The sequence below is a fragment of the Protobothrops mucrosquamatus genome, unplaced genomic scaffold (genome assembly GCF_001527695.2).
Source record: "Protobothrops mucrosquamatus isolate PMUCROS unplaced genomic scaffold, P.Mucros_1.0 scaffold1676, whole genome shotgun sequence".
Taxonomy (NCBI): Eukaryota; Metazoa; Chordata; class Lepidosauria; order Squamata; family Viperidae; genus Protobothrops; species Protobothrops mucrosquamatus.
In genome coordinates, this window is record NW_015387832.1 from 107,642 (window position 1) to 122,762 (window position 15,121).

General features: G+C 42.1%; 1 protein-coding gene across 2 annotated transcripts; it reads right to left on the bottom strand.

Moving 5' to 3' along the window:
• Nucleotides 1-1,937: 1,937 nt before the first annotated feature.
• Nucleotides 1,938-14,909, bottom strand: CORO1B (coronin 1B). Of its 2 annotated transcripts, none has more exons than XM_015822789.1 (11): nucleotides 14,859-14,909; nucleotides 12,145-12,347; nucleotides 11,764-11,886; nucleotides 10,974-11,103; nucleotides 10,381-10,562; nucleotides 7,169-7,288; nucleotides 6,542-6,646; nucleotides 5,712-5,857; nucleotides 5,511-5,568; nucleotides 3,222-3,503; nucleotides 1,938-2,510 (listed from the first exon to the last, which is right to left on the bottom strand). In XM_015822789.1, the coding sequence occupies exons 2-11, from the start codon at nucleotides 12,343-12,345 to the stop codon at nucleotides 2,382-2,384; spliced, it is 1,476 nt and encodes a 491-aa protein (XP_015678275.1). In that variant the 5' UTR covers nucleotides 12,346-12,347; nucleotides 14,859-14,909; the 3' UTR covers nucleotides 1,938-2,381. The 2 variants fall into 2 exon arrangements, with proteins under 2 accessions (XP_015678275.1, XP_015678276.1); XM_015822790.1 differs by having other exon boundaries at nucleotides 14,849-14,909.
• Nucleotides 14,910-15,121: the final 212 nt, after the last annotated feature.

A 15,121-nucleotide genomic window follows, 5' to 3' on the forward strand; every position in this document is an offset into this window, starting at 1 on the left:
TTTTTTTTACCACCATCAGCAACTAGCTTTCGGCTCCATGTTTGCGCAAATATCCCATAATTCAAGCCCATTCATCATCCATTTTCTCTAAACTAACAAATATTCAAAACTTTCTCATATTCACATATTTTTCAATGACCCATTAAAGAACAAAATATAAGGGTATTTTCCTGATATTGCCAAAATACAACCGAGATCAAAGGATTATTGTATAAAGTGCAGGAAACCTGAAGAATCCTGACCAATTCAGATCAAAAACTAATAATCAGGCAAGACCATTTATGATATTCATTCATTCATAATAGGTTAGCATCAGAATTAAAATTTAGTATTTAGAATTGTGTTGATTTGATCCATTTTGTAAATTATCTACATCATTCGAGCACCATTTTCAAATGAAAATTATATAAATACTAGCTGTACCCGGCCACACGTTGCTGTGGCTCAGTCTGGTTAAATGGAAAAGCATGTTTTTACCTGTCACAGGTGTGACATCTATATAATAGTAGGTATATAAAAACATGCGCGTATTGGAATGCAACGTTGTGTCAAAATTTCAAAGCAATCAGTGAAGAACTTTTGGAGATTTAAGATTTTGAACAAACGAACATTTACATTTTTATTTATATAGATATGGAAAGATTTTTCAATTTACCCAAGGTCCATGGTAGTCTACTGTACTTTAATCAAGTCTTCCTCAATGCATAACCACCTACCTTGCTCTTTTGGAATACAGCTTTCCTTTAAAAGGGAACAAAAAGTCCTACTAAACAAGGATTAAATTGCATCTCTAAAGTACTTAACATACATGTCTGACAATCATAGGATACGAGCTGCAAAACAGTGCTAGGGAACACTAGACAGAAGCCCTAAATGTTTTAAAATACACATGAGGAAGAAATAATCAAAACCCACAGTGGCATTAATGTGCACCGGAAATTATTTGAAAATTGAGTGGATGATGGTGGAGCAGAACTCAGTATATTGAAACAGGTTAAAGAGAGGTTTTTGTCCTTTTGCCAGGAATACACCCACATGAAGTGCTCTTAAATTTCATTGAAAAGGAGCTACACACTTATTAAACCTGTTTAAATAAACAAGAATATGAGCTTGCATTATTACTCCCCACCCCCAAAAATGCAGTTAATGGAAAAGATTTAAATGTTTATGGGTGTTCAGAAAATGCAGTTTCAAAAGCCACCTTTGGTACAAAGATGTCTAAATAATTCTGGTATGTACAAAGCAAATGTTAAAAAATTAGGTCAAAAGGCAATAATTTATTACATTCTCCCGTTTGAATTCCCCACTCTCTCAAAACACGGGGCACATACATGACCGATAATGGTTCTAAGCAGAATATTCTATGATTAAAGGAAGCAAGTCCATCTCCGTATGGGAGAAGGGGAAGGCACTCGGGTGTCTTTAGGAATTTCTAGCCAAGCTTAAAGCAGGGATTATTGCATGATACAATTGTTTTCCTAGGTTATTGGTGGGTGGAGGAAATTTCCATCAGTAGTCCGAAGAAGGCCAGCTGACATTCTGGAAAAGAGTTTCCACTTACCTTGAACTCACTCCAAGTCAGAGACGCCCACAATAATAAGCTGCACAGAGCTCTAGTTCTATAAAGATTTTTATTTGGAATGAAAATATAGATATCAACCCTGAAACAGTTAATTTCCCCTGTTCCATTGTCAGTGTGTTTTGGAAGCCAGAAAGAGGAGTGGTACCAGAGACAGTAGCCTGAGGACTGTGACCAGAAGGCAGGCTCCTTTCACCGCCTGGCCCTACTGGACATCTCTCCATGTTCTCATTGCAAAAAGTTCAGACAAGGAAGCAGAAAACTCCTCCATGGGATTTCAATGGTCCTATCTGAGAAAAAGCATCCCTCCTCCCACTGACTCATAGGTGGCCCAGGCTTCCAATAACACCCCCAACCCCACCCCACCCCACGCGCACAAACACACTTGCCACGAGAGACTCATAAGGAAACCTCAGCCTTATTCTCAAGTGGAGGGTACAGGCAGGCCAGGCCAAGCTGTCAGACAGCCCCAATCTCCCTGGGTGATATCTAAGCCAGCCCCATTCATGGGAATGGGACAGGAAATAGGCCCCTGACCAGAATAAGGCAAAGGAGCAATGGTTAGGGCACTAGCATATGGCCCCTTGGATAATATGGGGTGCAGAAATGAGAGGAAGAGGAGATTTGGTCCGAGACAAAACCCAAGAAACATTCCCAGTAGCAGCAAGAGAGGGCAAGCCCCTGTCTCACCCCACAGGGCAGGAGGCAATGTGAAGGGATTACTGGCAGGTCAAAGGAAGGGGAAGTAAGTGAGATCCTCCACGTTGGTCAGGTTCTCTTGGGGGGGCCCACGCAAGGCCCATTAGAAATCACCATTCTCAATGCGGCTCAACTGCAACTCTAGCCGTGCAATGCGCTCCCCCTGTGCAGCCACAAGCGCCCGCAGGGATGCCACTTCACGCAACACCTCTTCAGTAAGCTGCCTCCCTTCCTGCAAATGGGAAAAAAGTTGATCATTCATTATTTCATCATCTTTTTGCCCGTAAGATCCCCAGAATTCCAATGGCCCAACTCAAACCAACCACTAACTTACACTAACTGGAATAGACAGCACATAGAGTACATAATCTGGTGCAGGAAAAGGTGAGGAAAGCAAATCTGACCCACATTTCTAAGCCTGAATCCACACATATGCACAACCCTACCCTGATCATATGGGAGTCACAATAAGGAAGATGATCATTGTTACAGTTTCAAATAAAGAAATCTTCTACAGCAGTGTTTCTCAATTTTGGTGATTTTTAAGATGTATGGATTTTAACTCCCAGAATCCCCCAACCAGCATGCTCTATATACTTGGATGCATTATGTTTCCAAGAGCCTGGTTTACAAGGTTGGTTGCAAAAAATGTAAGTGCCATTGTTTGAGCAGCAAGGAGATCTGTGCAGTATCATATTCTAACCCAGGGGTAGTCAACCTTGGCTCTTTTATGACTTGTGGACTTCAACTCCCAGAATTCCTGAGCCAGCTAACACAAGAACCATACCCAGCCTTTCTCAAAGTGCCGATACTTGTCAAAACTATGAAGAGCCAGAAGCTTACTTTTCTGCATGTAGGGAGGGCAGAAAGTCCGAAGATGAAGCAGACACTCAGTACTACCTTACGAATCCCCATATGCCCCAAGCAACAGCACAGTACCCACCCCGCTAGCAGCAGTAACACCAAGGGCAGATGTGGCAGCGGATGGAGTCATGGCACTGGAGGGTGTGGCACTCAGCCCAGTGTTGGAGGGAGCCGCCGGGCGACCCTCAGGCAACAAGCTTCTTCGGTTGACCTTGAAATCCCGCTGTTTGGTGGGTACATAGGCTTCACGCAGTGAGATTAGGATGGGGGGTGCTGTCTTCCCTGCCACCCATTCCTCTGCCTCCATGGCAGCTTCTGGCCCAGCTGTGTCTGGGTACAAGTCATCTTGGAACAGATCTGACTGCAAAGAGAGGAAAGCATCAGCTTTCATGGCATTGGCAGAGAGCACCAGAACAGAGTCCTAAGATGAGTATATTTAGCTGAACATGGAGAAAGAGACTAAATGTTTTACACTTATATGGAGCCCAAAATGTGAACACTGTTTCATGTGGTAATACTAAGAATGTCCATTCTGCCTGAGAAATCACAAAATGATCATCCGAGAGCACAGAATTGAGAAAGGAGCATCTTAATTCCTCAGTGTTCATGGATCTGTTTCTAAATGGAAACCACTTCCCTTAACCCAAACATGTTGTACAGTTGCACAATCTACACAATAGTAGAGGGAAAGGTCTCTAGAATCAATCCTTTCACCAAAGGGATCCTAGGTAGTCAAGGAAAATTAAGTTTTGAACTGAACCATTCTAATTCTGTTTTTAACATTTTTCTTTGCATTTCTGAATAAAGATCAATTCTACTGGAACATTTGGAAATCGTGTTCAGAGCAGAATGTTGCATTTCATGGTGAAGGAGGTGTGTGGCTGAAAGGAAAAGAAATTGTCACACTGAGGTCAAAGAAGGCCAGGAAAGCTTAGATAGATATGTTTCTCAGAATCATATTACTCCAGAGAGATTAAAAATATGAATGAAAACAGGTGTGTGTGTTGAAAAAAAAACCCATCTCTCAACTGCCAGGAATGTTTTAAACCAGGGGTGTCAAATTCCCGGCCCACGGGCCGGACATGTCATCTGGAAGACATGCCACCCCCTTGCTGGCAATGACAAAACTGTCCCGATAAGTTGCACAATGTCACATGACGTCGCGAGTTTGACATGTCTGTTTTAAAGCAGTGTTTCTCAACCTTGAGAATTTTAAGGCATGTGGACTTCAACTCCCAGAATTCCACAGCCAGCATTGCTGGCTGTGGAATTCTGGGAGTTGAAGTCCACATGCCTTAAAATTGTCAAGGTTGAGAAACACTGAAATAGAGTATCAAATAGCAATACAATACAGCAATTGAGACTAATCCTGTCAAGGAGTAGTAGGCTACTATATAGATATTCTAAATCATGGGTGTCAAACTTGCCATGTCACATGAGGTGTTGCGACGTATCGTGACTTTTTTTGCATTGCCGGAGCTGGGGTGGGCACGGCCTACACATGATGCAACCGGCCCATGGGCCAGCAGTTTGACACCCTTGTTCTAAATTGTCAATTCAAAGATCCTAATCTAAATCTTAGCACAATTGTAACCTTAAATTAATTTGCAAGATGTCTAAGAGACTCATGGTTGAAATAAGATTGGAACTGGCTGATCAGTGATGGCGAACCTTTTAGAGACCGAGTGCCCAAACTGCAACCCAAAACCCATTTATGCATCGTCGGGTGCCGGGTGGGTGTGGCCCATTGGCTGGGTGTGGCCCATTGGGTGGGCGTGGCTGCGGTGGTACCTGGGTGGGACTAAAAAGTTCAATCAATCAATTCCAACTTTGCAAGATCTTTTTTTCCCGCGAGAAGTTGAAATTGACTGGTAGATTGAACCTTTTTTTTTTTTTTGCACATGGTGGTGGAGGCCTAAAGCGAAAAGGTTTTATAAAACTCGGCTGAAGGCCTAGGACTGGGGCACCGGTGCGCGTGCCCACAGAGAGGGCTCTGAGTACCGCCTCTGGCACCGGTGCCATAGGTTCGCCGCCACTGTACTAGGTTATTGGCTAGTATTATTAAATCAATAAATTTACAAATTAATGCAGAGCAACAGAAGTCAAGATCCAAGGAAAAAAAGTAGCAGCCAAATGATTCCTGACATTTTCTAACTTGCGTTAAGAAAAGCACTGCTGCCTGAATCTAGGAATTTGTAGCCTGTTTTGTCTTTTAGCAACATAGGTGGGGATACAGTATTAGCACACTTCCTAGCAAGATGCTAATAGAGCGCCGCAGTGGCAGGATCTTCTTTCTTCCAGATTAGGGTTCTGGTACTGGATTTTAATTCTAGTACTGGATTTTAATGTCTTCTTATGAAATACCCACCTTCCTTGGCACTGTCATAATAATGGGTTCACACTTGCGCTCATGGAGTTTGTAAAATCTATAGAAACAGAAAGGAACAATTGAGTTAATCAGACTGGATCTTTAAAAACCATGAGAATAATTCATGCTATACTTTGGCTGCCTATTTGCTTTCTTGCCATTCATCTCTATACCTTCCTACTAACTATTTAATCTGATTACCTGGCAATCTCACACTTGTTGACATCCAGACCCCGCTTGGGCATCCAACCCATGCCACGTTGTGGTTCTTTGCTAGTAAATGTGTTCAGGAAGTGAATGTATGGTGCTTCTGCTGTAATCTCAAAATACCGGATGCTAGAATCTCCCTGGAAAGCAAGAAAAGATAGCAAGATACACCATGACAGAATTGCCACTGTTTGGATGGCAGAAAAATACATTAGAAAACCAGAATTAGAATCATAATTGAGAAAGTTAGCCTGACCCATAACACATCTGAGACGAAGTCCCATATATGTGAGTCAGCCTATTACACTATGTTTAATAGTCTGCCGTTACATGGGTGCACTGTGCCTAACACAACATGAAAATCCTTCCTGTGAATTTTGATCAATAGATCATCTACTCACTGACATCATAAGGATTCAGCATAAGGATTGCCCTCCAGATACAAAGGTCACTTCCTCTCATTCCTAGACAATGTAGTCATTTGCTGATGTAATTCAACTGACAAGAGTTACACCCAGAATTCTCAGGTATCAGAGAAAAACAAGCACAAAAACACAGGCCTAATTTTATTTAGCAACAACGGGAGAGTCTTGTTTTCTTCGCAATATTAATGCTGAATTACAAGACAAACTTCGATAGAAAAGAAAACTATTAGATCCTCAGCAGATTCCCATGTACTATGGTAGAAAAATCAATACCAGTTTAGTTTAGGAATTGTCCTATCTGTAAAGATAACATATAAAATATACTGGAAGGCATATTCTGCCTCAATCAGGCACCATCACGAATACACCTGCACATATAAACAAGGTAAGAAAGCCTACTTTGCCACAGACGTAGATAACGTTGGTGTCAGGATCGTAGAAGGGCAGAAGGGTCCCATTGCTTGAGTCTAGTTCCTGCAATGCCATAGGTTCTTCAAGGTTTTCCTGAAATTGACAGAAACAAGAAAGCGCAAAGATATATTATAATCTCTTTCAGATGGTTACTTCCATGTCAGCCCCTTTTGTGTAAGGTTTGACTTAATTGTTGCCTACTGCCTCGCTGGTTGGGAATAAAGAGAGAGGGTACTTCCAGACTGGTTTGGGAAGGTTACTCTATATCAGAGAATTGCTTGAGAGGGAGAATCTTCTCATCCAGGGTTTTGAATTGTAGTAGAATCTTCATCCTTTCTCAGATACTACCTTCACATTGTGGGGATGGTGTGAGGCAGTGATGCCATTGTAGAAGGCGGGGCAGGATTCTGTTCACTTGCTTCAAGATATAATCCTGAGGGGTTCTCTTGTGGAACCAAACTTAAAGCAATACCCATTTGAGAAGAAAGCAACCTTCAGAATGGGAAGAGAAGAGGAGTCTGTTGCTCAGGCTCTTGGTACTGATAGGGGTTTCTCTTCTATTGGAGTCTTCCTCCCCACCCAGTTGCGCCCCGCTCCGTCCGCCTTCCCACTCACTGGGTCCCAGAGAGCCAGCTGCCTTTCGCTCATACGGCTGAAGCCTGTTGTAAAGATCTTCCCATCGGCCAGGAAAATGGCTCGCATTGGGCGTGCTCCCTCATGCGCTTTCTCCCTTTCCTAGTAAGTAAGAGGGAAAGGGTCAGGTTAAGATAAAGCAGGCAGGTTCCACAATAGACAATAGACATTCTCCCTGCCAGCTCTGCTCAGATATCTCTTAAACTGAATCCAGACTAAGCTCTCCTATCAGTCATCAAGATTAAATTCAACCTGAAGAAGACTTAACATTGTTGCAGGCATTTAAGCACAATTTCTTCAGCCCTGCCTTACCTTTTCATTCTGTCCCCATTCTAAGGAAACTCAAACTATAACCAAACTCAAAAGTGTTTCCTCAGAATGTTGCCTAGGAACAGGCTAGATTAAGCTGGGAGGCCAATAAAGTCTTTGTGATGAGAGGTTAAAAACAGCAAAGGCTTCATTTTTAATTTGCTTCTGAGCAAAGAACCCAAAATGTTAAAACCTTGGCACTCTGCAGGAAAAAGAAGCTTCTTCTGCCACTCTTCTCGCTTCAAAATTAATCAGGCCAGCATTTATTAAACCCCCTTGCTGTTACCTAAGAAATATAATTTGGCTCCATCAATATTTAAAATCTCTTTCTCACTCTCTAAATATTTAAAAACATAATCCAGAAGAAAAACAAAAAGACAAACAAAAGAGAAAATAAGAGATTTACAAGAATTATAAAATTAAATGACAATTTCATGGTAACATTTAGTTCGAAATGTTAAAATATATCAGTTTAGGACAATCTAAATAACATACAATTATTAATGACAATTATATATCAGGATGAGATATTACAATAATTTCTGCCTAATCTAAAAAATACTATCCTTAGATGTTGACACCTTGTTAGAAGAAATTCAAATTTTAGATGTGTTACAAGACCATATGTGGTATTATAATCTAAAAATCTTTTCCATGTTGAATTCTATATTAAATTTGCTTTTCAAATAAAAGGTTATTTTTGACATTGATGTATACTCTCACAACTTAATTTGCCATTCTTCCACAGAAAAGAGTATACATAATTTCCAACAAGAAGCACAGGGAAAACTGATACAAAAGTGAAATTTAGGATTTTGTTATTGTTACTGTCTTTGTTATCTTAAATTGTGCTGATTTTATGAACGTGATTTTGGACTGAAGAACAGTTTAATCTGCTGTTTTACAGATGTATACGCATAACCACAAATTCTAAAATTGAAAAAAAAACCCATATGAACAGCAGGGACTGTTAATGCAGAAATAGAGATCAGGTAGCTCAGATCCATATTAGTTGTTAATAAAAATGTGAAATCCTGTTCATTAAATTATCTGCTCTGGAAGTAATTTTTATATAGTAATGGAAAATGCGATTTCTACCATAAATGTGTAATTATATTTAAGAAGCATAGCCTGAGGAGGGAAAGCACTTCTGATGCTCCAACTGCACTGAGAAAATACCTTTGTATTTTGTACAATAGGGTTTTATTGCATTTTCAATTTTAAGGGTTAGCAGAAATATAGAAAGCATAATTAAATCTGCAGGTATACAGAAAAAAGGAAAAAAGCAATCACTGGGTGGCAATCAAAACAACATTTTCTAATTCTTTGCCTTTTCTAGTTTTGATGAACTGTCCATAGATCTAAAAAACAAAATACTTTATATGATTTTTTTCTACTATACTCTTTTGCAAACTTCAGCTGCTAGATTGCAACTTTCTGAAAAAAAAACCAACCAAAAACATGTGTCTCTTTAGGAGCTAAAAGCATTTAGATAGCGCTGACGCAAAAGTTAAAAAATAAAGGGAACCTAGATTCAAGACTTAGTTACTTTGTATCCCAGCATTGCAGTAATAATATAATGCATTCTTCTTCAACAACTTTCTGGGGCTAAGATATTATAATTCCCCTCTACACAGATCCTGAACTGGAAAGACAATATTTATGCCATCATCGGTGATAGCTTCCCAACACTATCATCCCCATCTCATTTAAAACAACTGCCTTCCCCAACATTACTAAATGCTCATCAGAAGATAGCCTGAGTTCATTACAGTGAGAGGGGGACCTTTGACCTATTTGCTTCATTGACTCATGGGGGGGGGGGAGGCGAGAACTAAAGAAAAGCCCTCCCCCCCAAAGTTTGACAACTCTCATCACTAGCAACAAGATACTTCAACAGGAACTTAGCAAAAGCAACTGATGCCCACCCCCACCCCAGATCAAACTTTTCCAAAAGACAGGTAGGCAAGACTGGCTAAAAATGGTTCTTTTAAAGGCACTCCTTGCTGGGGGGGGGCATCAGTTCCTAGGGAAGAGTCCCTTTAAAGACCCCCTGGCATGAAGAAAAAGCTGCTTTCCTGAACTGGAGGATATGTGCATCTCCTATCCCCTCGTCTAACTGGTGTGAGAAGCACTGGAGTCATCCAGCCCTTGGCCTTTATCCTAGTCCCTAGAGCAGGTCTCCATTTCTGTTCTACTGCTTACTTCAGTGTATAGTCCTCGTATCTTTCTGCCACCTATGTATTTTGCTACTACTGTTGTAACATGTATTCAGCACAGGACTGGTGACACTGTCCAGATTTCTTGCTGACAGACTCAGGCATCATTTATTCTGCTGAAAACAAAGTTACAAAATCGGACTGTACCAGTTGCAAAATTTCCATTTGCCTTAAGATAGCACCTCTGCCTCAAGCACATTCCACATTACATTTTTTTCAGTTCCTGTAGTAGGATTATAGTTCTGCAAGCACAGACCACTTTGGAAAACTAAAAACAAGGTGAATCCTGTCATGCATCCAAATGAACATAATAGTATACTATTCTGAATACCCCACCAACGTGTCATTTTTATACAAATAAACATTGCAAATTGTTTTGTAATTCTGTAGATCTGCAGTCACCTTACTGCAAACCAAAGACAGTACAAGTTTAAGATATGATTTAAGCTAAAAAAAAAAATGGAACCTGAAGCAATAAAGCAAAGAAAAAGCTGTGCAGATAAGAAAATGGGGAATCTACTGCAATACCCTAAAATACAAAATACAATGTTTTTGAATTGCCAAGATCAGAATGGCTTGTCACAATGCCACAAAATTAATTTCGACTCTTACAATCACACACTGCTTCATGAATGTAACCAAGAACTCAAAGAGTGTCAGACTTACAGCTACAACTTGCCCACGGCGTGGATCAATGATGCGCACACTTTTGTCCTTACAAGCTGAACAGAACAGACTGCCATCCCGGTTCCAGCTGACATTATAAATGATGTCAGGATGCAGATTGTCAAGGTAGTAAAGCTCTTCTGCAGTGCCCACATTCCACACAATAACCACATTATCACAGCCTGGAATAGAAAGGAACAACTAAATGGTTTGCTATGGTTTTTTTTTCAGACAGCTCATAAGCCCACATTTTTCTTTTTCTTTTTTAAACTTTTTATTTATAAAACAATTAAAAAAAACATTGGATTTGACATGACATTCCAGTATATACATTCTTATCAGATTATACCATATTTTACAATCAATTCATTATTTCTACATATACATTAAATTTTATATACATTATCTATTCTAAAGTAACATACATTTCTATCTTAACATTCGTCTTTAATCCCAGCCGTCCTTTTCAAATTCCTCCAGCGGTAAAATTTATCCCAGGTTTCAAAAAAAATTGATATAAGCCCACATTTTTCAACACCATCCTGCTTGCAGCAGAAACTTCTCAACTTTGCTGCCTCCTTTGCTGGTGGTACCTGCACTCAGAAGGATGTTGCGAGCGGTCGGATGCCACGTGATGATGCCCACACGTTTCGAGTGTCCTTCCAGAACCACCACTGGTTCGGTCAGAGGCACTGTGAGGCCACCCTCTGGGATCTGCCATACCTGAAGAGAACAAACAGTGCAATACAAGGGCACAGAATCACAATGAAGCTCACATGTGTTTCATTCTCTCCCATCAATACTGCACCTCAAGCACAACCCTCCCTTCTTCCTAACAGCATCCAACATCAGTGGAAATTTATTTTGGAAAACCCTCTCCTCCTCCTCCTCCTACCCTGCATAGTATTATCCACCTACTACTACTACACAAAGCCTAAGAACAGCACTTCACATTTTAAAAGCAAAGGAAAAAAACCTCCCCTAAATTAAACCCTGCTCTGGGTATAATATGGTTCCACCCACGCTGCAGCTTTCAACCTCCATCAAATGAAGAACTGTAGCTCATGCCAGCAAAAGACTGCCAGTCCTGTTTTATCTAAGTGAAATATTCACATATGCCTTATTTTTGCATAATTTATTCTGCCTTTGCAGAAATAAGAAGTGTATGGAACACTGGATTCTGCCTTCCTCCCCACTGCTAGAAATCTTGTTATTCTATCCTTCACATTGCCCACACCTTCCCAGCTGTGAGGAACACTTCTCACATGCAAGACTGACTGCAGTTGCCTCAGCTTTAAGATGCATGTGGAGGCATGGCTACTGAAGAGACCACTTTACCCCCTATACACACTTACATACACACTTTCCCCATTTCCGTCTCACCATAACAGTGCAATCCTCAGAACCACTGGCAATGATATGATCATTATGTGGACACCAATCAATGTCCAAAACTGGTCCAGTGTGCCCACACACGGTAGGGTAAGACTTATCAATGCGCCCTGTCTGGGGGGGGGGGGGAATAAACGAGATAAGAGTTGACATACAGTTTAAGTCTCTCACAATCTTGTTGCAAGCTGGAGTCCCATTTTCTTTCTCAAAATCCTTCTCTTCCACCCCCAATTGTCTATAAAAGGTGGATCCATTAATAGAAAGATTAATATAAAGATGTGACAAACACAGAGACAGTGAGTGGTCATTTTTATTAGTTTTCTGCTTCTCCTCCTCCCCCTTTCCTTTTTCCACCTTGAGCCCATCCTTCACCTTTTGCAGCGGGAGCACCATAAAGGCCCCCCCTCCACTGGCCTCGACAATTACTGCCACAAACTTGAGGTTGACAGCACAAAAGGTGCTGTCCCAGGTGACTCGTGAAACCCGGATGTCGTCATAGCACTGGTCATTCTTGACAGGCTGTCCAAAGACGTGGCGGAATTTGCTCTGACGCACAACCTTACGAAAGGACATGACTGGAAAGAGACAGAGCAAAAGTCAGAGAAAGGGTGCACACACAAGTATAGTGCAGGGATTCACTTAGGACTGCTGCCCAGTTTGATGTCTTGCAATTTCAAAAGCATCTCTGCCAATAAAACCAGTTGCTTCATCAGACAGTATCTGACTCTTTAGGGGGACTGGGGCCAGACCAATTGTGCTCCTAAAGAAGATGGGAACTGCACAAGAAAGAAGAAACTAGCCACCAGTTTTATTCCTAGTTGCATCTCCTAAAACATTACCCCATATAAATTGGAAGACAGACCTAATTATCCTATTCCTTTGAGAAAAAGTAAAAAGCAGTTCCACGTTGTCCCCACCTTTAAAAGAGAGGCATGATAAAACATTAGAAACTAAATACAGTTAGTTCTTGACTTATTACCACAATTCGGATCAGAACTTTTGTTGCTAAACAAGGCAATTCTTAAGTGAGCCATGCTCAATTTTATGACTTTTTTTTTTTTGCCACAAATGTTAAGTGAATCGCTGCAGTTAAGTGAATCATGCCATCAATAGGCAAATCTGGCTTCCTCCATTAATTTTGCTTGTCAGAAGGCAGCTGGGAAGATTGCAAATGGTAATCACATGAACCTGGGACGTTGCAAAGGTTGTAAATACATGCCAGTTGCCAAGCTCCCAAATTTTGATTAGGTGACTGTGGGCATGTTGCAATGGTTGTAATAGCAAGGACCAGTTCTAAGTCGCTTTTTTCAGCACTGTTGTGATTTCAAACGGTCACTAAAACAAATGGTTGTAAGTCAAGGACTACCTGTAAAACAGAACTAGAATAATCAGATGGCATGAGGGCAGAGCAAGGCCTAACTCAGAGAAAGCTCACCGGAAAGCCCATTTGGTGCCCTCTAACTAGAGACAAAAGACAGAAAGGGAATTACCTACAGCACAAAAAAACCTTAATCTTTAAATCTATAAAACACGGAAAGCAAACTGGGAGGTTGCCCCAACACCAGATCCAATTGGATCAGAGTCAGAAACCAACCCAAAACTCCAAACAGAACTCTTTCAGGCTAGAGGGGAACAAATGAAGTCCCAACAACAACAGCAATACAATCCATTCAGTTATTCAGAGTCCAATGCACTGAATGACTTCTGGGGAAGTGAGCTAGGATTGCTCAATGCTTTCCATTCTGTTCATCAAGAGGGATCCCCCCCCCCCCCCGTTTCCATAAGGAAGCAGAACCTACAGAAGCAAACATCTTTTAGAAATTCCTAACAGATCAGGTGGACTTAAGAGTGGGCAATCATATAAATCAGTGTTTCTCAACCTTGACAATTTTAAGGCATGTGGACTTCATGCTGGCTGTGGAATTCTGGGAGTTGAAGTCCACATGCCTTAAAATTGTCAAGGTTGAGAAACACTGATATAAATGCTCCTGCACATCCTGGAGAATTTGGAGGGGAAACAGGGCTATAAAATTGACCCAATCTAATACAGTATGACAGGCACTTTTGTGTAGTGGCTAAAGGCACCAGGCTAGAAACTGGGAAAGGTTGAATTCTAGTCTTGCCATGGACCCAAAGCCATCCAAATGATTTGGGACCAGTTACTATACTGTTTCAGCTCCAAGAAGGAAGCAAGACAAGCCACACCTGAAAATGCCGATAAGAAAACTGTAGAGACTTGCCCAGGCATTCACCAGGAGCAGGCATACACATACACAAAACCAAACCTATATTAGCTGGCCAGAAGTGTACATCTAGAACCTTCCTGAGAGGGGGGGAAAAAAACGATTAAGAAATGTAAAGGGAAGGGGAGAAGGAGGGGGACAGAGAGAGAGAGAGAGAGAGATAAAAAAGGAAGGAACTGTTTTTCTGCAAATCAGAGTCCCAGGAAGAAATGAATAAATCATCCCAGTTCAATTACTCCACTGGAGCAACCGGATGTGCAAGGAAAAAAAAAATGCAAGGAGCCTCCAGTTGGACTAAAGGAAAGGGGGGGAAATCTAAGCAAAGCAAAACTTCTTTCTTGCAACCCCAATATTTTTTTTTTGGGGGGGGGGAGGTAGAAAGAGCGCAACCTGGAGGGAGGTTTCCACCCTCAGCGTGTCAGAGACCAGCCTCGTAAACAGCGAAAGCGCAAAAGGGGGTCGGTCTCCAGCCGTATGCCAAAAGCTTTCCCATTTCCTGGCAACTGGCACGGCCAGCTGAGGGGAAGCCGCGTAGAAGAACGGCAGCCACCGCCCCTCAATTTTTTTTCTTTAAAGCGAAGTTCAATCTGAAGCTGTTGCATCCCCAGGATGGCCGCCACCTTCGATTTCCGAGCACCGGAAAAGAAAAGGCAAGGGAGAAGCTACGGCAGGATTGCTGCCCAGTCCGGAGGCGGGGAGCGAAAGCAGTGATTTTAGCAGCCTGCCTTCCGGCCTTGGGGCCCGGGAAGAAGCCCGGGAAGAAGCTCGGGGTCCCGTCCACCCACCCCGCCACCCCATATCTCCATCAGCGCGCTCAGGACGCGGTCGCCTACCTCCACTCACCGGCTTGGAGGAACGGAACGGAGCAGCCTCTCCCTTGCGCACAGCCCAGGGCGGTGCATGCGAAGGGAGGGACGAAAGGCCCGGAGTGGGCCGGCCTCTCGGTGCCTACAGGAAATGACCGAGGAGGCGGAGGAAGCTCGCTTCCCAAGCACCGTTTTTACCTGCTTTTGCGGGTGGAGCGGCCTAAAGCTCGAAGGAGAAATTCCTCCGGTACAGGAAAGGGCTGTGGCGACCGGGTACGCCGAGCCCGACGGGAGTAAGCA